Here is a 26,050-nt window from a genome sequence, read left to right on the forward strand (position 1 = left end):
AGTGAAGTTAAGCTATCACAAAACTAACAAAAATATTGCACCATAATTTCTTCCAATGCCTGTCATTTGTTGACAGTGGGGGTAGAGGAATAATTACAGAATCAAAACCTTACTATTATATTAAGGCAGTAGTTTTGACTCCTGAGTCAAAAGTCAATCCAAGTTTTTAGTGAAAATGGAAAATCAAATTGATGTCAAGTTTAAATGAATGACACATCCAGGTTTCTCAAAGAATGGGGCCTAGGGAACAAGTGTCGGAATATACCGTAGTTACTACCAAGATAGCGACAGGACATAAGAAAATAGCCATAACAATTTAACAATGCCAGCCTTGCAACGCATGCTAAGTTTTTCAAAATAATCGATGTTTGGAGCAAGTTTATGTTTGCCGCAGGGTTCGGTTTCTTCGGAAGAAACATGTTTCTTCCGGGGACGTGGAATAAACTGGAAGAAACCGGAAGAAACTGGAAGAAACTGTGGAAATTGGCATATACGCAGCACAACCCACGTACATGATAAAGAGAAAAATAGTTTACCACCATCTGACTGAAATGCATACCACTGAAATCATCAAAATATCATATTTTTGTTTTGATTATAATTTTGGTCGTTTTTCTACACCAAAAGATGTTTGCTTTTAAATCACAATATTGAAGGACTACTTATCATCTCGTCATCCACCCATCGACCAGAATTGCATAACTGGCCATACTGTATGAATGATTAACCTGGATTGGCCCATGCACTGAGGATTTAATACAATGAACACCAAGAAATTAGCCGAACAATATCTGTTAGATTTTTGGCAACAGTTTAATTTCTGCAACTCCCTAAATTACAACTTTAGTTAACAGGAGGACTTGTCATCCTAACAGCCAAAAGAACAAACATCCACAATTAAACACAGCTTGTCACGAGTTGTGCCCCTATATAGGTATTAGTTTTGACTCACACAATTACTCCAGCACCCCACCCCCTACATTTCATGGTCATTACAACATTATGAGTTTTGGAATAAGATTAAATATGAGTTGATGCCTCGGTGGCAGTGGCGGCGGAACCGGGGGGGCTTGGGGGGGCTCAGCCCCCCCAATGAAAAAGTTGAGGGGGCAAATGCATGATAAGCCCCCCCAATATTTACCAAGGCTCCGAAACGTGCATCTGCCCATTTTTCAATGCATATACTTGTCGATGTGTCCGATGCACACGTATACTATATAGGTGTAATAATTTTAGTAATTGCTGGGGGACGCTGGTCCCTCGGCCCGTCCCCTGGCTATAGACCACATTGTCACCCCAACCGCGTCTTCACGCCCCGTGAAAAGTGGAAGCAGTTAGTGTGAGTACCGGTAAGCGTAACACAACTTCGTCTTAGGCCAATGACTTGCCTCATTTCAGCCATTTCTCCAACATCCCCTTACTTAGTGGCGGAGCGTCCATATATACAGTCAGGGGCGGATCCCCCCCCCCCCCTCCTGACGGACTCAAATGGACTGCTGGCGCCCTTTTCAGCTTTTCACTACTTTTAACTTATTCGCGATTATTGACTATTTTATTGCGCTCTCATATACCTATTGACATTTGTCATATTCTGTTGGTGTAATTTTCCGACAAAATGGCGACGACACCTATTTGTTCTCCGTTTATCTGCAAATTAGCAAGGCCCGGAAAGGGTCATTTCCTGCAATCTAGGGAGTAACTTTATTCAAAAATTTTCTGTACGCTCCGCGCCAACCTGTGGTGGCGCTCCGCTTAGATAGTGTTGAAAGCGCCCCTACAGACCATTCTTGCCCCCTCTGACCAATACCCCTAGCTCCGCCACTGCCCTTATTACACTCAAAAACGTCTTTGCGAGTACACTACGAGTAATAGCTATTCTCTTAAAACACCATCGAATATACAAATTACAATGTTTTTACAGACTTTTACGTGCAATCTGAGAAATTGCAGGCTTGAGACCCATATTTTAGGGCCAGGTATTCGCAGCATAAAACACTCGGGAAGTGCCGTTTCCGGCCATCTGGGGGTTTGAAAAAAACCCAAAATTTCTTGCACGCTCCGCGCCAACCGATGGTGGCGCTCCGCTTAGATAGTCTCCACACATTAGCCCCCCCAATAATTTTTCCGTTCCGCCGCGCCTGCTCGGTGGCTATATTTCTCAATGAACACTAGTAATGAACACTGAGGGAGCAATTGAACAATGTTCCTCAGTGAGTTGAGAAAGGTGGCAGATGCTCAGACCCAGTCAATGTCTTCACTTCTTCTGAGTAGGCGGTAGCAAAAAAAAAATGCAACAACACGTGCTTCAGCTTCTTTGTGAAGGATATAACGGAGGAAGTGTGTTCTTTTTACCTGGTATATCTGTACAGTTTGACTATACCGTCAATATGCAGAGATTAGCCTTGTAGAACCGAGTTACAGCTGTGAGGGTACCTACAACTTGAAGCTTGCCACCTATTCAAGAACTTGTAATGTAATGAGGACCTCAGAGTGTCTTCAAATTAGGATTCGTTTTCACAGTTTCTGTCGATGTAGTGACAGAGTGCATTGGGAATTTGCAAAGAGTTCTTTTGTTGCTAAACCTGCAGTAATAATGCTTAATTGGCTACCCGCAGTAACAATGCTTAATTGGCTACCTGCATTTTTAATGCTTAATTGGTTACTTGCAGAGTCAATGCTTAATTGGCTACTTGCAGAGTTAATGCTTAATTGGCTACCTGCGGTGTTAATGCCTAATTGGGTACCTTCAGTTTCCCCATTCTTGGAGCCCACGGTCAGACATTGAATGTATACATTCTTTTTCAATCTTAAATGGTTGCCTTAGAAACAGATATTATTGTGACAAACTAAACAGGTCATAATTTATCCGTATTGCAAGTATAACAAGTACGTTTTTGCAGGTTTTTTTTCTCATACAGAGAGCTTCAATACTATCACAAACATATGAGGAACAAGCTTCATAAATTCAAAACAGCTGTACATTTTTCTTTCAAGTTATTCTCTAACCCCTTCTGGAAGAAACAAATGTTTGATTGAGGACGGTGATACAATCCCATTAACTATGGAACGCAAAAAGGGTAAAATCAAACAACAACAACGTTTATTAAATTAAAACGTTTATAAACAGCTTGTTATCAGTGCAGTTGACGTAGGCTTCGCGTGTGTTTATGTTGTTATCTTATGCGGTTTACCCTTCAATAAAATAATGAACTTTGACATTACAAAAAAAAATGACGTGTCGTACTGAAATATGATGTTAATGTATATTTTAGCGTCGTTGTTATACTATTTTACGTAGCTGCTGTATACTATTATGTTTATGATGCACACAAGAATAACATCATTACATCAAATCACGTGGTCGTCATTTGAATTTATATAGTTATCAATGTAATAAACGTTGTTATTGTTTGATGTTGCCCTTTTTGCGTTCCATAATTAACTCTGGACAGTATCACATGCAGCAATTGTGTATACAGGGATGTAAACATTCTTACTGAAGGATATTATGTATTTAAATTTAATTTTAGGGACAGTTATATAAAAAGGTATTAACAAAGGCGATTTACGGGGCTGCAGGGTGTGCAAAGAACGTGAACAACAACGTTACTTTTTAAAGCAGAATGCAAACATTCATACTGGTTGTGCTTAGTATCTAAACAGGCTACAACGTTAGTGCTGATGTAGTTCTACTCTTCAGGGACTAGCCTAGGCCTAAAGGTTACTCTACCACGAACGTTACGTTGCGTATTACTTTTTGCCACACAGGCAAAACAAGCACAAACTTTCCGTGGGACGCAACGAGTTCTGCTTCAGCAAATCTTTGACAATCCTTTTATCAATCGTACAAAAAATGTCTTTTCTGTTCCTAACCTGTGACAAAGTTGTACTTCTAACAACAACGGTTCAAATATCTCTGTCGGGGACACCTGGGGTTCACGTCGGTGTCAATACTCGGTCAACAGTTGAGCGACTACAATGGTTCCAGGGCTCCGCCCAGAACCAAACGTTTCTTGATTACTAACACATCTACTTGAAACAAAGAAATCCCACTAACAAATCTGCCACATAATCCTTGCTCATCTACAGGACACATGCAAACTTACTTGGCCATTTGTTGTCCCTCTCCACTACACCGGGCATAACAAATTGGCAAATGATTTGACAGATCTAGTTTAAGGAGAAATAATCACAGATAATAATCATTGAATCAAAGCTCTCTGTGTAAATGATGATCCATTTCCTCATCGCCAGACTGGAAGTCATTACCCTCCTCCTCCTTCTTCGTTTCTCTGTCCTCTCCCCAGTCATTATCATCTGATTGTTCATCTCTCGTCGCCAGGAAATCGTAACCTTGAACCATCGCTGTCCATTCTCTGTGGCGTAGTTCAGCTAAAGAATAAAAAAAAAATGTAACAACTCACATTAATATGATTTCCCTGACAACAGCTGAAAACTCAGCAGCAGAGTTTCAAGGGGTTTATGAAAACATCCACCCCCCCCCCTCCCTTGATGTCTCTCCACTTTTTCACTGAATATTCATATTATCACCACTAAATAAACATATGTCATACATGGTCCTAGTTAGTAGTAGTATACTCAAAAGAAATTGATCTTTAAAATCCTGAAAACGGGATATTGTATCCACGCAACTCCGCTATTAGGTGAAAACGTCTGCCGGGAAAATATATCTTGCTTTTAAATGTAAAGCTCCAGCAGTTATAAAAACTTGTTATTTCAAGCTAATTTAAATCTCCCTTGGAACACAGTAGATTCATTGCATTATTTAGAGAGAGAACTCAGAGCTGAGTAAATTGATTCAGAAGAAAAAAAGTAAGTGGAGAAGAACCAGAAAGTCACATGACTAAGTGATTCCTGCTAATATGAGAAGAAACTTTTGATACAAGATTATCTAACGAGCTGAATTGCTGAGCAGAAATGGCAAGTCTTGCAGAATTGAGTACTGCGTACCTATGCAAAGAGGGTCGAAGGTCAATCAGGCCAATTACCGATTATTTCATCGTTTTCGTGGAACTGGCCTAATATATGATTAAGTGTTATGCATGACTACCAACTTCTAGGCCAATACAATCAAAGATGTAATGAATGACTCAACGTTTCACATTAAAGCAAGTAAAGAACACTGTAATACATACACGGGTTGCTGTACGTTTATAACAATGAGTCACAATATTTCAAACTGACCACAACACAATAAATGGCAGTGCTGTCCCTACTATAGTGCTTTTTACGTGACCCGCCATGCGGGATACAAAACGTCACGGCCAAACGGCACTACCGAACAATCCCATTCTTACAAACGAAACTCAGGTCAAGCGAGCCAAAAAAGTACCTACGCCCACCGACCTGCAGAGACAAAACGGCCAACCACCCACTTTAAACATTCAAAAAACTACAAAAGGACGACCAGCAAGCAGCGAAACAAAACACCCCTCCCCAGCATACCACCGTCCAAAAAAGGCAGCCCCAGATAAACGGCGAAAATCGCCTTCAACCTGGAGGTGAATGTCAGACTTCGCCGCCTCCAGGACTGCCTGCGAACTGGCAAATTTCCCCCTGAAAACAACATCACATCTTTTCCTCCAAACAAGTTTTTTTTTACAACAGAACAAACATAAATAATACGCTGCAACACAGCAACAGAACAAACTGGAGGATCTAACCCATATAAAACAAAGCCCTGTCCTACCGACCAGAAACGGTCTCCCGTTAAACGGTCGGTCCAGGTCTGAAACCACTCCCACAAGTTTAATACAAGGAGCTGTCCCTACTATAGTTCCTTTATACCGACGGGGGAAATAGTACGAAATGTTAAGTTTAGGGCCAGCTTTTACAACGGGTATTATAACCGTTATCAGTGTTGCAACTCCAACGTAAATAAACTGAAAAGTAACCCGAATGGGAATAAAATATTCGTAATTGTGTAATCTGATATCCAGTGGCGTAGCCAGGATTTTGTGTATGGGGGCCAATATGCCGGACTATCTAAGCGGAGCGCCACCATCAGTTGGCGCGGAGCGTACAAGAAAATTTGGGGTTTTCAAGGTCCCCAGATGGCAGGAAATAGCACTTCCAGGGCTTTGTTAGCCCTGTCAATATCATCATCATTATGTGTTTTGGGGGTTTTCAGGGGCGAATTCTTATCATTTATTCCACAGGTACCCACAATTGTAAATTGCAACAAGGCTAATCCCACCATGAAAGGGATAAGTCCAGCTAAGCCCTTCCCGAGGACACTAACCCGAGGGCTGCCAACTCTCCAACCTACAAATAGACCTGGGGGACTTCCGTTGCAAAACCGTCAGTTCAGCCGCGCGGTGCTGTGCCTGTCTAGTCTTTACAGTAGCGTTAGTGATATGAGTGTATCCTACGAAGTCTAATATTGTTAGCGTCTGTGTGGTAGCCTAATGAATGAGTGTATCGAATCTGCTGGTCCAGGGCCGGGCTATGGCACGGGTCTGTGCCTTGCCTGTGGGCTGCACCTTGGCCAGCTGACTGTTGCCAGTTAATGACCTCGCATTGGCAGAAACTTAAAAATTTTCCGACATCCGTGAAGGGGGGGGGGGGCATGGCCCAATGGCCTCCCCCCTAAATACGCCCCTGCTGATATCAAAATATATAATCTGATATAAAAAATAAAACAATCCCGGACGTTCTCCATTGACTTAACTACATGTGGGAGTAAGCACATACTAAAGTTCCCATTGACTTTGTCGCGCGTGTCGCTGGAAACCAGACTTGCTTTAGTCGTTTGAGGTCGTTCAGTTGCTGAAAGGGGTTATGTTAGCATGTATGGTACATGCGGTAAGGGGAAAAAAGTTGCTTCGTGTTTTTCTTACAAATATGCGTAAGTGTGTTTGCCTAATCACAAAAAACTGTTATGCAGTAGAACTACTGAGGACTGTCGCCAAACATATTTAGGGAGTATTTGGTGCCCTGATTTCATCATTTTAGCGCATTTGTAAAATCTTGGGCGCATTTGCAAACTGAAAAGTTATGAGGCTCAACTGTTCGTTGGTCAGACTAGCCTAATGTAGGCTACGTAGAACTCACAATGAGCAAATCCCATAGTGTTATCATTTTCGCTTTCCAGTTTTCACGTACGGTGAAACGGCCAAAGTGGTTAAAAGTAAATTGTTTTGGCTTATATTTAGTCAAGACAATAAATCTTTCTTATCAATCGTTAACCATTAATAACAGGAGGTTTTGTTAGATGTGAGAAGCAAAATTGCGTCGTCCCCTTAAGCTTATCGCGGGTAAACTGCCAAAGCTGTATAGTATATCGAAGAGCATGTATGAATTTTATACAATCTCGGTCGAGGAACTTGCGATGCAGTTACACTGTAGATTAGCGCACCTTCCCCGGCTTTGAATAGCGTTGAATCGAACGAACTATACATTTTTTCCCCGTTGTGGTGAAATGCGCTGAAAAATACAATCCTTTGTGGAACGTAATAATCGATTCCACATAATTGGTATCGGTATCTCAAATGATCTTTGACCTCCATAAAAAAAATAGAGAACATCTACTCACTAAGGGCTATCCAAATACTAAGTTTGAAGTTCAAAAAACTTGTACTCCTTGAGATATTGTGCTTACAAGTTTTTCACACTTTGACCTCTGTTGCCTTCAAATGACACTTGAACTCCATGAAAAAAAAACAATAGCGATCATCTACTCACTTAGGGCCATGGGCGTCAGCAGGTTTCAGAAAGTGAGGGCGACACTATACTAGCTAAGCGGAGCGCCACCATTGGTTGGCGCGTAGCGTACCAGAAATTTTGGGTACATAAGACCCCCTAGATCGCAGGAGACGGCCTTCCTGAGTCGTTTTTAGTTACATCAGAACCAGATCTGTGAGGAGAAATTTTGTCTCACAAAACTAAATTCCGACAGAAAAAGATGCCGTTCTGACACCAAGGGAGACGAATTACACAGCGTCCATCTCAAACGAAATATTTTCGGTAGTTTCGTATCATATAATATCCTGCATACAGGCAGAATACTATCTGTAGGGCCTAAAATATATGATATTACCTTCCTGGTGGGGTCTTCGCCTTGTTTTCAAGTTGAAATGCGTCGTTGTTTTCTCTGATTCACAGTGTAGGGCAAGGGGAATTCCATTTCTGGCGAGAAGGGGTGCTTCCTGGCACTTTAAACATCGTTCAAACATCGCACAAACTTTTATCAGAGGTCTCGGACGAAGCGGGGAGGGTGAATATCGGAGGAAGGGGGATAAAGGGCCAAGCTCTGTTCTAATTTCCAGTGCAATTTATTGATAATGATTCTTAAGTTAGATTCTACTTGAATCAGCTCAGCAATTGTGATAGAAAATCGCGCATATGCATGTGATATTTTTTTAATAACTGCTCTGAAAAGTGGGTGGGACAAATGATATGATATCCCCTCCACTTTTGAAAGTGGGGGGACATGTCCCCCCGTCCCCACCTGTTGACGCCCATGCTCAGGGCTACCCACACAACAAGTTTAAAGTTCATCCAATTTTAAAATCTTGAGATATTGTGTTTACGAGCCAAATGTCACATACACACACACCCTCTTCTACCACCCACACACACCTTTGAAATCACTGTGTTACCAGGGCGTATATATAGAAACTGATGCATCTCTTTGGCTGCCGTCTTCAGCTTCCTCGGCTTATATACTCTAAACTATTTATAGGAATTAATTCTCACATATTTTACTTTTTATATTAAAATAGACAATTCATTGAAAATCCTTTAGTAACTCACAATCGTTGTAATTTAGGGGCAATACATGTGAGGTTCACCCCCCAAAAAATCATACAAATATTTCATACAAAAACATTTGCATAACTCTGCAGGGTATCTCAGTGGAATGTGCGCAGGCCGGTGATTGGGAAAAGGCAATTTTGTAAAGAACTTATCTCTCTCTATTTCGGTATATACATGAAGTGTATTTTATCAAGAAACTAAATTAATATGTGTACATCTGTTGTGGTAATGTCACACATTGAAAATTATGATGCGCCTGCCACAAGTCCTGAAATCGACATATGTCGAATTAAATTGGTATATCTCAGTTTCTCGTTCGTTCTGTATTAGATAAAATCGTTATGTTTACGAGAAATCGACATCTAACTAATTCCCCACAAATGACAGTTTTCTCGTGTTCTCATTGTCTCATTCAATCTCTAAGATTTCAGTGGAAGAAATCAGCATAAGTCGAATTAAAGTGACATCTCTCTGTTCGCGCAATTTCATTGGAGGACTGTGACATGCCATTATTTAAGAGAAAGCGACAATTAGGATTGACATCTATCAACTTTACATATGTCAATTTACTTCGACATATCCCGATTTCGACATTATTCGACACACACACACACACACATACACACACACGCATATATATATATATATATATATATATATATATATATATATATATATATAGGCCTATGTGTGTGTCATTATTACATTGATGACTATATAAATTCAAATGACGACGACGTGATTTGATGTTATGATGTTATACTTATGTGCAACAACAACATAAATGTATACAGCAGCTACGTAAAATAGTACAACAACGACGAAAAAAATATACATAAACATCGTATTTCATGACGACACGTCATTTTTTTCTGTAATGTCAAAGTTCATTATTTTATTTACGGGTAAACCGCATACGATAACAACATAAACACACGTGAAGCCTACGTAAACTGCACTGATAACAAGCTGAGAACAGAAGATAACGGCGCTATTTCACTTAACATAATAAAGAGATACATCGACGTAGTAGATCGCTACGACGACAGCTTTTCAAACAACAACTTTTAATCCAACGGCATAAATCCATGTGACAACGTAATATCATGCAACAAAGTGATGGCGCGCTTTCACTTTTTAAACTGGATTCCATAATTTGGTATGTTCTCTCCGTTTTCCGTGAATGTGTATAGATTATAAGACATGCGATATCAACGGCAAATTTCATGTGGTGAACTATACATGGTGGAATTATAGTGTTGGAACTTCACCTATGCTTTATAATACATACAGCACTATACATCACATCAAGTAAGAGCAAAAGAATGTATATGCGTACGAGAATTATGAAAAAGCGACTACCGGTACGTAAGTAGAAATAACAATGAGTCGAGTGATTCTATGGGTTTCCACTTGAGTCGTGACTCAAATACAGTACTATAATTAATGATATGAAAGTTTGATGTTTGCAATATGTCACTGGGTCATCTTATAAACTGAAGCCAATTTTCCATCTTCCTAATGCATGTACTAGAGTGGTAATATAAATCCCCAATGCTATTCAAAGTACACCAACATGAGATTTGAGACAAATTTATGAAATGATTTAAAGGAGAAATAAACCCTAGATCTTTTTGCATCCATTCTTACGTTTTGACAGATGATCAAGTTTCCAGTAAAAGCAAAAGAAAAGCATAACAATCTCTTCTTTGAGATGAAAAAACGATTTGAATGTAGTGTGTCGCGCGCCATTTTGTTTGAATTGAGCCAGTTCCCGGATGTACCGTGACGAAAACGAACCACTTGGCGTATACCAAGAAAAAATAGATGCCAATCCCTCAAATAATTAGAATTGTACTTTAAACGATAGTTATGAATAAAATATCGATGGAAGTATTACATCTCTTTTTAAGTACATTGATATATCTTGAGGGTATTCAGAATTCATAGTTGAAAGGCAAAAAGTTTCTTGAATAATAAGGCAATGAAACATGCAAATTAATCAAAGCAGGAATAAAGATTGAAAGATTTTGTCATGGTTAAGATCATGTGTAGTATATGTTCCCTTTCGAGGGGAATGGTGATGCACACCCGACGATGATCACACAGTCACAGTTCCGATGCAAGGGGACTGGGGCTGAGAGCGGATCAGTCGTTTGGTAGTTTGGTTTTCGTGCCCAGGTTCTTTCTTGGGCGACTTTTTCTTAAAAAGTATTTAAAGAAAGTGGGTAGTATCTGTTCCCTTTCGAGGGGAATGGTGATGCACACCCGACGATGATCACACAGTTACAGTCCTGATGCAAGGGGACTGGGATTGAGAGCGGATCAGTCTTTCGGTAGTTTGGTTTTCGTGCCCAGGTTCTTTCCTGGGCGACTTTTTCTTAAAAAGTATTTACAGAAAATGGGGCACTAAAAATTGTTTTTAAACTATTATTTCTATTCCTGTAGACAAACCAGCTCTTCTCCAGTCTATCTCACAACGCGCGAACAGTTTTTATCTTTCTACGACGGATCTTATCCCACCCGAGTCAGGGAAGTCATTTCGTCTGTTATAATCGGAATATTTTTTCAGGTTCCATGAATGCAGGTATGTGCTTAGGAAGACTAAAACCTGTAACAATTGCTTGTCCTTTTAGTGAAATTATTGATTAAGTTGCTTTGTTGCTCCCAGTTTGGCAAGGCTTCTGAGTCAAACTAGTTTGTTTGTGCAACTTGCGAGAAACATCAAGAAATTGTACTCCCAACATCTGTCTCTACCCTGAAGTAAAGGGGGGGGGGGGAATACCTTCCCAACATCACTGTACTTGCACATAGATCAACCCAAGTTGTGTTCCTTAATATTATGAAGTCATTTGTGTATGATTATTGTAATTTACAAGCGAGAAAGAAACATATCCATGGACGGCTTCTTTGCCCATCACCAATGGCTTTTACACGTAGAGACCCTACTGTATAGATTAACTTAAGAACGCATGATTAAATGAAGGCAGATATTTACTTTCAACTTCTTCACTGTTTCATAACAGTTAAGTGAATTATGTATGAGTCTCTGCCCCCCCCCCCCACCCACTGTCCTTGAAGTGATGTCATGTATTTGTATTGCTTAGATTGAAGACGTTCGGAGTGAAACACTCGACCATCATTACAGTTAAGTGGGAGTCCCACTGTGGGACGACCCTTATACCAACCATTTGTAATATTTGATGGTACTTTCAATAAACCAACTATTCTTAGCTTTCTCAATAAATCATCTCAACATATCTTGGTTAAGTACTTCAATCATGAGGGCACCAGTAAAAGGCTTTAGAATAAATTAATCGCCTTGAAATATTTGAGGACGCTTTTTTTGTTTTTCACATGCTAAAATGCCTATGTGTTTTACAGAAACATGGCTCTCAGAAAGCGTGCCTGACAGAATCGTTGACATCCCAAATTATACACTTGTTCGTGGAGACCGTACTACTGAATCAGGAAAATCAAGAGGAGGGGTCTGTGTTTTTTCATTAATGATAGCTGGTGTAACAACTTGTCTGTAAAACAGAAAATGTGCACTCCTGACATTGAAAGTTTGACAATCGGTCTTCGGCCATTTTAACTATCACGGGAATTTACACAGATCTTAGTTACGGCTGTGTATATCCACCCGAAAGCGAATGCTGACAATGCTCGTAATCAGTTGAAAGCAACGATTAATCGCATTGAAAATTCCCACCCCGATGCTGTTATTATGATAATGCGGGAAATTAATCACTGCAAGATTGACGATCTACTGCCTACTTATACACAATATATATTGATCTGCCTACAAAGAATAACACTACACTGGATATGTGCTATGGTACATGGAAATAATTACAAAGTAAAAACTTTGGCTCAGATGGTATAGTTCTGATCACTCTAATATCTATATGTCGCCTAAGTACCGTCGTGAACTGGAAAGATCCAAACCCATTGTGAAGACGCAACTGAGCTGGAACAAGGAAGCTGTTGACCAATTGCGTGGGTGTTATATCAATTTCTGTGCTGATCTGATAATCCCAAAGAAATCGTTTCGCATTTTCCCAAATAGTAAACCGCGGCTATCAAATAAGTTGAAATCCCTCTATAGTGTATGAAAAGAAAGCTGCATTCTCAAGCAGGGATTATGATCTTGTAAAGGCGGAACGAAATTGGAAGATAAATTTGAAGGGGGTAACTCGAAAGCAGCTTGGCAAAGTGATGAAAGTATAAATGGTTATAAAGGGAAACATAAAAGTGGACCGATTAGAAATGGACAAAAACTGGTTGATGATTTGAATGATTTTTATTGTAGGTTTGATGTGAGTAGCGATGAATTGGTTAATGCAGGAATTGATAAAAACTTGAGAATAGTCTTAATTGTGCTAACACTGGTAGTGACAGAGTTGTTGTAAATGACTGATGTTAGGAAACATTTTTCTAGTGTTAAGATAAATAAAGCAGGCCCAGACGGGGTCAAAAATATGTTAATAAAAACATGAAGCTCTCAGCTAGCGCCAGTGTTCACTCCGATCTTCCAAAGAACACTTGATGAGGGCGTTATTCCCGAGATATGGAAAACCTCAATCATAATCCCGGTTCCTAAAACAAAAGTGGTCTCATGTTACCGTCCGATATCACTCACGTCAAATATCATGAAATATCTGGAAAGGGTGGTACTAAAACTTCTTCTAGCTGAAAAGGTGTTGTTATAGATAAAAATCAGTTTGCCTACCAAGCACAAGAGGTGTAGATGACGCAATACTTTTTTACTTGAATGGGGTCTTAAAGCACTTAGACCAACCCAAAACGTCTGCGAGGTCAATCTTCATTGACTTCTCGAGTGCATTTAACACTATTAAGCCTAATAAATTAGTACGGTACAAAAACTGTTAGACATGCAAGTCAACTATAACATCGTACTCTGGGTCCTCAATTATATGCGTTGTAGACCTCAGATGGTTAGAATGGGTGATTCCAGATCTGACCAGTGTGTCATTAGTACAGGTGCCCCCCAAGGATGTGTGCTCTCACCAGTGCTATTCTGGTTTAAGGTGGCATACTCCTATTAGAGTCTATATCCATCCGCTCGAGTGTTCTCCTATTTCAAGAAAAGTGCCAAAAAGCAGGAGAATATATTTTTTGACCTGTTATCAATCATGATCTAGTTTTATGTGGCTTGCATGTTGAAGAGCATGAATGGAAGTACAGGTGAGAAAATTGGGTCAATTGAGGCAATTTTAGACCCCCTTTAGGCCTCCCAGGAGCAACGTAGGCAAATTGTTTACCACTGAATGAAGAGGTTCGTTTACTAGTGACGAAAACTTCCGGCTCGGATAGCAAAAAAATCTGCGCGGTCATGGTACGGAAAATTGATGGTGCCATTAAAGGCCAACTTGTCAGCTATCCGGTGATGGGTAACGTTTAGCTAGTGAAAATTCTATCTAGACTTAGAGGCCACATTACTTTTTTGATTTAGTGTGTAAGTCAATGGGGCTTTTAATGGGCGTATGCTACCTTGAATAGCGTTGAATCGAACGGTCTACATTTTTCCCCGTTGTGGTGAAATGCGCTGAAAAATACAATCCTTTATGTGTAACGTTATAATCGATTCCACATAATCGGCATGGGCGGCGATCCTGGGGGGGATGGGGGGATATATCCCCCCCATGAAAATGGGTGGAGGGGATGTAATACACCATATCCCCCCCACCAAATGCCAGGAATAAGAATATTTTCATGCCTTCATTTATGCATCATCGCGAATGTACGGCTCTTTTTAGCTTCATTTCTCGCCTATACCATAAACGCAGTGCGATCTTTTCAAATAAACCGTCTTTATAAAGCAAGAATAGTTGACTGTAGGCTTCATTTTGGCCCTATAACAACAAAATGTATTATTGCGCCCACGGTATTGATATAGTACATATATGCACCCTCATAGTATTCATATAGGCCCTATAGTAGGCCTACACACGTACATGTTCCCTCGAACAGCTGAGAATCTCATGTTACCAGGGTAATGCTTAATTAGGGGCGTCGGAGCGGTTCGCCGGACCAATATTCACGGCGCAAAAAAAAAGGAGAAAAAAGTAGCACTAAGAAGAAAAAAAGGCAAAAAATAAAGAACCAAAATGAAAACATACTTCAAAATGTGTTTCAGAAGATTAATCGGGTACAAAAACAGACAAGGGAGAATGCACAGAAGAAAAGCTCGGGAAGTGCCATTTCCTGCAATCTGGGAGGCATTTTTTCAAAATTTTCTCCATTACGCTACGCGCCAACCAATGGTGGCGCGTAGCGTAGTTTGACCTTCCAAACGTTCCTCACCCCCCCCCCCGATAATTATGGTAGATGGCCACACTCTGATCTTCCGTACCAATCCCAAATAGCTTCCGACGCCCCTGTTAATACACGTACGTTTCACCTGGATGCCCTAGCAATCGGTACCTAGGAATGTAACTATGTGTAATTGTGTATTGCATGTGTATAGGCCTATAATAGCCTGCATGAGGCCATTTTCTTCATCGAATAATATAAATAGCTCTCGAACATTCTAACGTAGCGCCTGAAACAAGATTGACAGGGGCAATTTTCCCAAAATAACACCCGAAATTTAAAAAAAAAGTATTTTGGATCCTGCTTATGAGATATTTCGGACATGAAATCCCTATTTTAAAGTTGGGTATATGCCGCTTGGAAACCTCGGGAAGTGCCGTTTCCGGCCATCTAGAGGGTTTGTAAATCCCAAAATTTTCTTGTACGCTTCGCGCCAACTCATGGTGGCGCTACGCTTAGATAGTCAACAAGGTCATATCCCCCCCCACTCGGAAGTACGGATCGCCGCCCATGATAATCGGTATCAGTATCTCAAACGATCTTTGACCTCCATCAAAAAAAAGTAGAGAACATCTAAGGGCTATCCAAATACTAAGTTTGAAAAAAGTTAAAAAAACTTGGACCTCTGTTGCCCTAAAATGACACTTGAACTGCATGAAAACAATAGCGATCATCTACTCACTCAGGGCTACCCAGATGGTCGCTGGCGGGTGGCCAATTACAGAATGCGGTTCCTTTTGTTAGTATGACGCATCCAGTCGTTAGATACACCAAGTTTAAAGTTCATCCAAGTTTAAATTCTTGAGATATCGTGTTTACGAGCCAAGGTGTCACATACACTTCTACCACCCACACACACCTTTGAAATCACTGTGTTACCATGGCGTATATATAGAAAATGATGCATCTCTTTGAGTGCCGTCTTCAGCTTCTTCCGCTTATACTCTAAACTACTTATAGTAATAAATTCTCACATAGTTTACTTTTTATATTAAAATTCGTTGAAAATCCTTTAGTAACTCACAATCGCTGTAATTTAGGGGCAATACATGTGAGGTTCACCCCCCAAAAAATCATACAAATATTTCATACAAAAACATTTGCATAACTCTGCAGGGTATCTCAGTGGAATGTGCGCAGGCCGGTAATTGCGAAAAAAAGCAATTTTGTGAAGAACTTATCTCTCTCTATTTCGGTATATACATGAAGTGTATTTAATCAAGAAACTAAATTAATATGTGTACATCTGTTGTGGTCATGTCACACATTGACAATTCTGACGGGAACATTCATTAAATTTGAAACTCAAAGTAGGCGTAATTTCTTAGCTAACTTTCTAATAAACCTCCGTGTCTTTCTGGATATGGTTTGTACTAGTTGATGGATACAAAAATACATAAACTATTCAATTTTGCCACCGAAAGTCACCTGTGTAGCCAAGTTTGCATGACGCTTTCGTACGGAACAAAAACAAATGTTTACTTGCATTAGCCAAACAAAAAATCGGGTTTGTCGGCCATACAGCAGGTCATGTGACCAATAAACCTGGTTTATCAAAGGAAAACGTAGGATTATAGAATTACTGTAAAGATTACTAAACATAAACCTGGCTTAATACTGACAACTTTGAATTAGCCTATTTACTTATTTATTATTGTGAAATTACCTCGCCGTATCTTTGTACACGAAGAATTTTAGATGAACTAGAACCTTAAGTTTATAGTGTTATACAGACTCGTAACACGCAGTTAGGGGAGGGGGTAGGGGGGGGGGGGTTAGGAGGTTGAAATTCTAATTGTATTAAGATAGTCAGTGCAATGTTATAGAAGAATCCAAGGCGATCATTAAGAATACGACTCATTCAAACTCTAAGATTTCAGTGGAAGAAATCAGCATAAGTCGAATTAAATTATGTCTGTCTGTTTCGCTCAATTTCATTAGAGAACTGTGACATGCCCATTACGCTATTGATCATTAGACTGAGCTACAATATTTAAGAGAATTCGACAATTAGTATTGACATCTATCAATTTTACACATGTCAATTTACTTCGACATATCCCGATTTCGACATCATTAGACATACATCAAACACACACACACACACATATATAAATAAATAAATATATATATATATATATATATATATATATATATATATATATATATATATATATTTATATATATATATATATATATATATATATATATATATCAGGCGCGTATCCAGGGGGGCGTTGGGGGCGCGCGCCCCCCGGGTAAGAAAAAGAGGAGAGAAAAAAAAAAGAGTAGAAAAAGGGGAAAAAAAGGGGGAAAAAGAGGAGGAGGAGAGGAAGGAAGGGAAAAGAAAAAGAAGAAAGAGAGAAAAAGGAGAAAAGGAGGGAGTAAAAGAAAAACGCCAAGACACCGGGAAGAGAAAGAAGAACAGTGACATCATTACAGCGCTGATCCCTTTTACTGATCCGTCACTGGCTACAGGGTAGCCAGTGACGGATCAAGGATTTCGGAAGGGTCGTGTGCCTCACCCTACCCCTTACACCGACAACTCCATTTTTGACGTTTCCATTTTTCCTCTCTCACTTATGATCTATATATATATATACTATATATGGTCTATCATAACGCGTGTGTGTGTATACGCCTTAAACAATTGTAGAATTGTGCTATGAAACCAACTGTGGCTGGTCTCGAACTCGACCGTGTCGTCGGGGAACAAAACGCATTTCGGGAAGGGGGCGACTGCCCCCCCCCCCCTTCAGCATATTTTGTTTATGATATCGCTAGTAATTTCAAAATAGAAAGTGCTTAGATGCAACTTACAAGGCCTGGGAAGTGTCATTTCCAGCGATATGGGAGGCATTTTCGGCCAAAATTTGCTTGTACGCTTCGCGCCAACTTATGGTGGCGCTACGCGCCTGTTCGAATTTGTAAAGCAAACAGCAGATATCACATCATATCAGTGAGCATGAAAATGGCGTTCCAGGATGAAAAGCCTCAAAACTGTCCGACTTGCCCGAAAAAAATAACCAAAAATTTTCGACAACTTAATGTCAATATCATTTAAGCAAGCATCGGTTATTACATCGCATGCCATCGTGTACCGTACGGTCCGTCAAAGTTGCGCAGTATACCGCGGGATGCTAATGTAAACAACGAAATGTCTTATGTAGATGGAGAAAAGCATGAAGGTCCAATTATGTCAAAACTCTCTTTTACATTAGTAATGGCGAATTAGGGGCTGCACCCCCCCCCCCCCGCCTCCTACGCCTATGTGTATAGTGTTCGGTTTCGGAAATATATGCTATTTTTCATTTCCTTCAACCAAGTTTTATAATACCCGTTATAGGAGGTTTTAATATTTCTACACCAAGAAATTAACTGTGTCTGAATTTTCGAAAATTTATGACCAACATTCTTCATCACACTTCCCTCTACTCGTGCAATGTTGACCGGTCTGTTAGGGGTTCAAGGAGGTTTTTCTATATTGGTTGTCCATAGATGAAATTTTGTACAACATTATGGGTATGTTTTGAAGTGAGTTTATTCACGAGAAATGTGAATTTCAAATTCTGAACGAATAATGGGTTTAATACCTTGAAAGTGGGGCTGACGGATATTGTGGGCCGCGACGTAGAATCACCTACAAAAGCAATGATCCACAGGACATGCGATGAGTTCGAACATGATTTGTGATTGGTGACAATCTTCAAAAAGGTTATGGATGGAAAAAACTATTGGGAAATACTTGGTTCTCAGGCAAAAAGTGTACATCTGGTTGGTCATTTTCAAGCCCGAGAAGTGCCATTTCCGGTGATCTGGGTGGTATCAAAACAAGAAATTTTCTTGTACGCTGCGCGCCAACCGATGGTGGCGCTCCGCTTAAATAGTAATCAGAGGCGTATATAGAGAACGGCTCTGATAGTAATTCGCGCCCCCCCCCCCCCCGGGTTAGAAAATCCTGGATACGCCCCTGTATATATATATATATATATATATATATATATATATATATATATATATATATCGACTTTTTCGAATTGGATTCAGGCACTCTGCACCCAGTCAGAGCCGTATATACGGCTCTGCACCCAGCCAGTAACTGAATAGCGCCATCATCTGTCGTCTGCTTGTCCATCAACTGCGAAGCTACTTTAGTACTTGATCGATCAACACAGTCAAAGCGCTGTATTTTGTTTGTTTGTCTCGCGTTTTTCTGCTGAAATGTGAGATTTGTGTTTGGTGTATAAGCTTACTTTGCCGCTTTGTTTTAAATGTATAACTATAGATTCTACACAGATTCTAAGGTTCAAGGTTGACCTAATTATTGGCCTAGCCTATGCGTACACCTGACTTAAGGAGCCCAAGTAAGTGTACAGTTACTTTGTTACTTAGGCTGATTTCGTGGAACTAGGTCATAGCCAAGAAGTACAGTAGGCATGCTAAAGCATCGCGAGGACTACGTCCTAGGTCTAGTGTTACAAATGCAGTAATAAATTAAATGCCAATTACCATTACAAGTGGTATGCTCAGGTAGATGTTTCTTGAGCTTGACAAGTGAATTTGCCCCTACTAAGCGATGCTTTAGTCCTAAATCTGACAAGTTTACAATGCTATTCTAGGCCTACCCCTTTTATACTACAGAGTTGTAGGCATAATTTATCTTTTGCAACCTTTGTATAGTAAAGGCTTCATAATTGACGCACCTTTGTTATTGCCGCACCTTCCAATACTACTAGCAACGATACAGCAGGCAACCTAAACTTTTTGCAGCGAAGCAGAGTAACATACAGTAGTGCATGAGTTTGAATCCATTTGAGGTATTTGCTGATCAAATTATGTTTTTTTGAAAGCTTTTAACACCCTCTCCCCAGTTTTGCATGTATTTTTGGCATTTGAAAATCTACCTCCCTAAAAATAACCAAAATTACCTCAACTTGATACCACTACTCTCTGGGATCTGCCCTGTCTGTTCTTAGAGTCACAGAACATTCCAAACAGCACCCAGATCAATAGATGTATACTTACACAAAAGTTACAGTTAGCTTATCGATGAATTTGTCAATTTCTGGGTATGAAAGAACTTGACACAACAGACCTATCGTGGTCAAATTTTGCTCACTTGTGTGTATATTTTGAGATCATTACATTTCTGAGGAACTACACATGGAAAGTGCATGCAGTTGAGTGATTTGGATTTTTTCTTTGATCAAATCCATAAGTGCGTCAATTATGAGCCCACCATGCTATATGAAGATTGTAACAATATACTGCAGTGTCTATTACTGTTACTATACTTAAAATATCAGCTTAAGCCCAAACTTGAGAAACAAACACCAAGTACACACACTCGCAGTAATTTCTTTGTTGCTTACTTTGCATAAATTTTCGTGGTCCCTTTGACCAAGTGCTTGGGTCAATATTTCTTGGTGGAACATTTGTGTGGTAACAACTTCATGCATCATCAAAAGTAGCCATTATAACTTGCTTTTTATTTATCGAAATTGTTTAAAACCTTATTTACATAATGGGAAAGGGGTTGGAACTGGCTGGGATTGGGCCGACTTCATGTTAATGGTAACTTAGGACTTGGGCCGACTTCATGTTAATGGTAACTTAGGGGTTCATAAAAGTTGTGAGCAAGTACGAAGCCTTTTAGGGGCTTGTTCTCATGTCATCGAGATCCATACGTAATATTTTCTACATCATTAAAAATGTACAGCTGGAGGCAAAAAAAGTTTTTGGGGGGGCTCATATTAAAGTATTTTTGTACAAAAACAAATTAGAAAACAAACAATTCCCGTTTAGTCGAAAGAGATAGTCATTTAGGGAAAGTTGAAGTCCATGTTAGCAGATTCTCACTGACCAGAAACGTGAAGGGTAAAAGCTCATTAACGTACAGGTCACCATGTGACGTCATTCTGTGGAGTGCACTGCAAACTCAAAACAGTAACAATGGACTTTTCCACTTATTTCTCGTAAGGAAGTGAACTATTTATTCCAATAAACATGCAGCTACATAAGAAAGAAATGGTTGTTAGAATTTTTTCAAATTTTTTTTAACTCATTTTGGGTAGCAATTCTTCAATTAAAAGTAAATTATGATTGATAAAACTGCCTTAACCTCTGGTCATATTTTGTAAGATTTGCTGCTATTATAGGTCAGTATACATAATGTGCCGTACTTTATCCAGGTCTTACGGCAATTGAAATGCCTACCTTGTGAAATATGTCGACAACTCTGGTTTTTCTTCATTTGTTGTTGCATTCAATCGCGTTTGCAATTAGTTTAACAGTGAGTAGTGGCAATATTAATCGAATCCACAAAATATAAAGCGTTGGGTATATCTCAGTCTCCCTGCCATATTGTAAGGCTTTCAGAAAGTCACAACGGACACTAAGCTCTATACACAAGCGAAGGGAACACCACGGTAAAAAAAAAACACCTGATAGATTCCATATTCCATATACAAGCTTCAAGAATTAAAAAATGCGGAAAACTTTAACCGTCTCAGTACAATTTATTTGACCTGCAGTCACGTGAGTGCTTAGGAATTTTTGCGAAAAGAGCAAATTACTTTTCCAAAAGTGCTAGGTTAGATCAAATTTTATTGAGTCCCAAAAGAAAATCATACAATGTGCCATACATCAATGGAAAGGTACAAGTGTAAATATTCAATGTAATATCAATTTGAAGGGATTAGAGGATGTCGAAAAGACCACCAACTATGCCTTTTAAGCGGCTCGATAAAATCAGTTGAAAAGTGCAGTACTTGTATGCTTGTAATTTGTGTCTCGGCACTCATTGTACTTGATATTGATTTCTGACAATCACAGCATATTCACAGTCTATAACATTTTCACAGAGGCTATGAAGGGGGCAAAAATTCCCACTCCAGAATTTTTTCTTGTGCTAAAGGTACCTTAATGTGCGTATTTTTCATGGAGGACTGCAGGGACGCAAGTTCTTCTGATTAGACGCAAACATATTGAAGCGGTTGCGTCCCAAAATCCTAATAACAGCACTGAGTTTATGTATTTCTGTCAATAAATGGTGGGTGGATTGATTGCCAGGATAAACTTGCAATGTCCCAATTTGAGGCTTTAAATGGCACAGTTATCATTTTCAGTTTTTCCAAATTGGTAGTTTCCTGCAACTGAAGATTGTAGTCTACCTTTAAGTTATGTAAAGTCACAAAGTCATAGAGGTGCAAGTGACTTCTAGAAGGTTTGTCGTTTCATTTATTCTGCTCAACATAGTTTGCTAGTACAGCCTTGCTTGCTGAGTGACTACAACTGGCACAGTTCAGTCTGACTGGCACGATGAAGCTCTTAAAAAATCCCTACAATATGTGACATCTTCAAAGTATGTATTTTAGATCCTCCTGCAAGCAGGAACTTGTGAAGAAGCCATCATTGGTTTATCAAAGCCGTAAGCTGACTGAAGTCAGTCTTTTAGATTCATATTTAACGTCCATGATAATGAATTGTCAATTGTCAACAACTCTGTATCTTTACGACATATATTAATCTTGGAGTAACTCGGGACCTTATGATTGAAAGGCACCAGCGTTAACCACTGAGCTAACACTCCCTAAAAGCTAACACTCCCTAAAAAGAAATTATTTCTCCTTCATGAAAAACTTTCTTGCAAAACTGATATTATTTGAATTATATGTTTGTCTGCTCTTCTTGGAGAACGTGATCACTGAAGCTTGAATATATAGCTTATACAAATATCTCATGATAGGAAAATCATGCAATTTCTTGGTATTTCTCATGGCCGGCATTCCAAACTTTTTCCAAAACGTTTTGGGTAGTTGTCTTCACAATGATCACTTCCATACAAGCTATGGATGTTGGTTGGAAATTCTTCCTTTGTAAATTGCTATGATGGTTTTATTCAATTTCTCAGGGACTGCTTGACTTCTTTGACATTGGTACATACATAGGCAAAAAAAAACCAAAAACACACACAACAGATGCCAGATTTAGTTAGTACTGGCAATCAAATAGGTCAAATATTCCTGATTCACAGTGCATTTCATGTACATGATGGACAAAACTGGATGAATAGAGGTGCACCCTAGCAACCATGTAAACATTCGTTGCCATGCATTAAAGTCCTCTCCCACCCAAAAAAAAAAGGAAGAAACAGTGATTAAATATGCATATTGTTACAGTAGATGTTGAAGAATTTAAAAGCACAATAAGTGAACTTTCGTTAAAAAAACATACCACATTAAAAATTTGATAACATATTTTAATCCTACATAATGTACTGTTAAGTTCTAACGTAACAGTACATTATGTAGGATTAAAGTAAGTTATTGAATTTTTGGCTGGCTTTTAAGAAACCATTTGTGGACTTTTCCATGTTTATAATGTTTGATGTTTGTTTTGTTGATAATGTGAGTTTTTTTTTACCCACAGATCTCCTCATTCATCTTGAAGTTTACCATTGACTTCCAAGAAAATGCACTGGACGGTCAAAGCGTATCCCGGAATTGTGCAATCTGCCATCCTCCTTAATAGCCATCAGAGATGGTCCATCAAGCTATTGAGGAACACTCAGCACTGTGCACCCTCGAAATGTAATTTCCACGTTAGGCCTACTAAAGCTAGCATACACAACTGTCTGCAACACCCTCTGAACGTTTGCAATAAAGCTACATCTCAGAGAATGTTTGAAAAATGTCATCAGGTCAGAGTTGCTCGCTCATTGAAGAGAACTTTTCATTCGTCGAGCTTAGATCGGTGTCCACAAGATGAAACAGTTATGAATGTTTTCAACAGGAAAGCCAAGTGGAGGCAGAGAGATAGAGCAGCAAAAGCAGAAGATGTAGAAATCTATGATTATCTCAAGGATGAGGTTAGTATGTATGCATACATATATACATATATATATATATAAATATATCACATAATATACTTAACTAAAATACCATCATAATGCTACTCAGAGTTTCACGGGTACGGCTCGCGCACCGATTATCAGGCAACTGATCTGATCAACACAGACTATCTCCGCTTCAGGCGTGTGTGTTTACGGTTGCCATGGCAAACAGCGCGATATCATCTCTGATCTTTTGTTAATATTTCTGTCCTTCGACTGTATAATGGCCAGCTTTTCTTCCATGCATAGATTACATGCTCCTGATTCAAATAAATATATATATATATATATATATATATTCATATACATATATATTATCTTTCTCCATGGCGACATACATTGTCTTAAAAACTCAGTTTTCTTTGTAACTTCAATGAGCCCATAGAAAGATGCACTAGGTAAAGTAGTATTTGTTAAAAGTTTTCTTGCTATACAGCACAGTGTTAAACCTACATGGGTGTCTGGTCAAGTTTGTTTGGAATTGGAAAATTGATGACATCATCATAATCATCGTCATCGTCATCAATTTGTCGCCCATTTATTACATGTAGCCAAATAGCCAAAAGCTTGTGGAAATTGTTTCAAAGTTTTCTTCAAAGAATTTTATATGCACAAACTCCTGAGGCCTTCAAGTGAAGGCCTAATGCTAAAAGGGAGCATGCAGTAGGTGTTAATAAGCTTTTAGCTTTATGTTAAAATGCTCTCAGTCTTTAAATTTAACAGGAAATCTAAATTGAGTATACATAGTACTAGATGAAGGTAAATTCAGAGATAGAGAGGAAATGTTTTTGCATATTACCCTGTAATGTCTTTTAACACATTATTATTCCAACATATTCTCAAACCATAATTCATATCAATAGGGTATTAGTGTCACCCCTTCTCATTAACAGAGCTACAATAAAATCAAGGCATCTGGCATGTTGACAATTTCAACAAATAATAGGAACCTTTAAAATGTATAAATGGCATGTCAGTTCTTTCCACAAATATATACTTTTGAATTTTCAACAGCAGATTGTACTTTGCATATGGTCTTACCAATCCTTCTGTAAAATTTGAAGTGATGCTGCTTGACAACAAATTCAAAATTGAACGTCAATGTCATCTGTATTTGTTAACTCATAAACTTTTTTTTTGTTTTCGGTTGTTGAAAAGGTAGAAGCATTTAACTTAGAAGTGATTGAAAAAAAAAACAAATTGAAGATGTGAAAGGTTTTTTGTTGCTTTAAAAAACTACTGTGTCACTGCTTATAAGAGTGTGTATTGAGTGGAGCTCTTTGGGGCCCCTTTAAAATTTGTAGTGTAGGATTATCTTGATTTTGTTGTTAAGTCAGTGTTTCATTTGAACTTAAATCTGATTAATCTATTATTAAGTTTTGTAGAAAAATCCCATAGATTTTGAACAAGTAAAGTCATCAATGACTGAAGCTCAGAAGGAAAATGAAGGCAATTCCAAAACACCACATCAAGAAGAATAAAAATATAAAATCAACAATGAGGTATACAGTAGCTTTGCAGCCATAGTTTTTATTACTGAACCTCTCAAGCAGCAGTCCCCAACATTGAAACTGCTACCCAAAATACCCTCTCTTCCCTGGCTCAATACCACCTTCCCACTAAGCAATGTTGAAAAACATTTCAGAAGACCCAAAACAATTAATCTACCAAGATTTAGTTTCTAGTTTCTACCATGTATTTTTTATATTTATATATTTTTAAACCAGAACAACAAAAAAACACTGGAAAAATAAAAATAGATATTTAGTAATTTGAAACATCATCTCAGTCAATATATGCAGACAGTTTGCCTGGTTTGAGTACAATGCCATGGTCAGGATAATTCTGCACATATTTTACTTTTCAACTTCTGTATATTTCTTCCTAGAAACGTATTTCAACTTCTGTATAATTCAACTTCTGTATATTACATGAAACCAAGCTCAGAGATTTAACCAAATTTATATGTTTGTGTGCACATGTATGTGTGCATGTGTGTGATAATGAATTTTCTTTCTTTGAGAATCCTAGATTCCTCATTCA

At 38.9% G+C, this 26,050-nt stretch overlaps 1 protein-coding gene across 4 annotated transcripts in view; it reads left to right on the top strand.

The window, feature by feature from the left end:
* Positions 1-19,202: 19,202 nt before the first annotated feature.
* The window catches only part of LOC139971798 (arginine-hydroxylase NDUFAF5, mitochondrial-like), a 74,864-nt gene continuing 68,016 nt past the window's right edge, over positions 19,203-26,050 (top strand). For 2 of the 4 annotated variants that reach the window (XM_071978536.1, XM_071978539.1), the window contains exons 1-2: positions 19,203-19,337; positions 23,545-23,983. In XM_071978536.1, coding sequence (XP_071834637.1) covers positions 23,588-23,983 — 396 coding nt within the window. In that variant the 5' untranslated portion in view covers positions 19,203-19,337; positions 23,545-23,587. Of the gene's footprint in view, positions 19,479-23,544; positions 23,984-26,050 lie in introns of all 4 variants that reach the window. The other 2 variants (XM_071978538.1, XM_071978537.1) reach the window with 2 other exon arrangements.

This window comes from Apostichopus japonicus, chromosome 8 (genome assembly GCF_037975245.1).
Source record: "Apostichopus japonicus isolate 1M-3 chromosome 8, ASM3797524v1, whole genome shotgun sequence".
In the NCBI taxonomy this organism is placed as follows: domain Eukaryota; kingdom Metazoa; phylum Echinodermata; class Holothuroidea; order Aspidochirotida; family Stichopodidae; genus Apostichopus; species Apostichopus japonicus.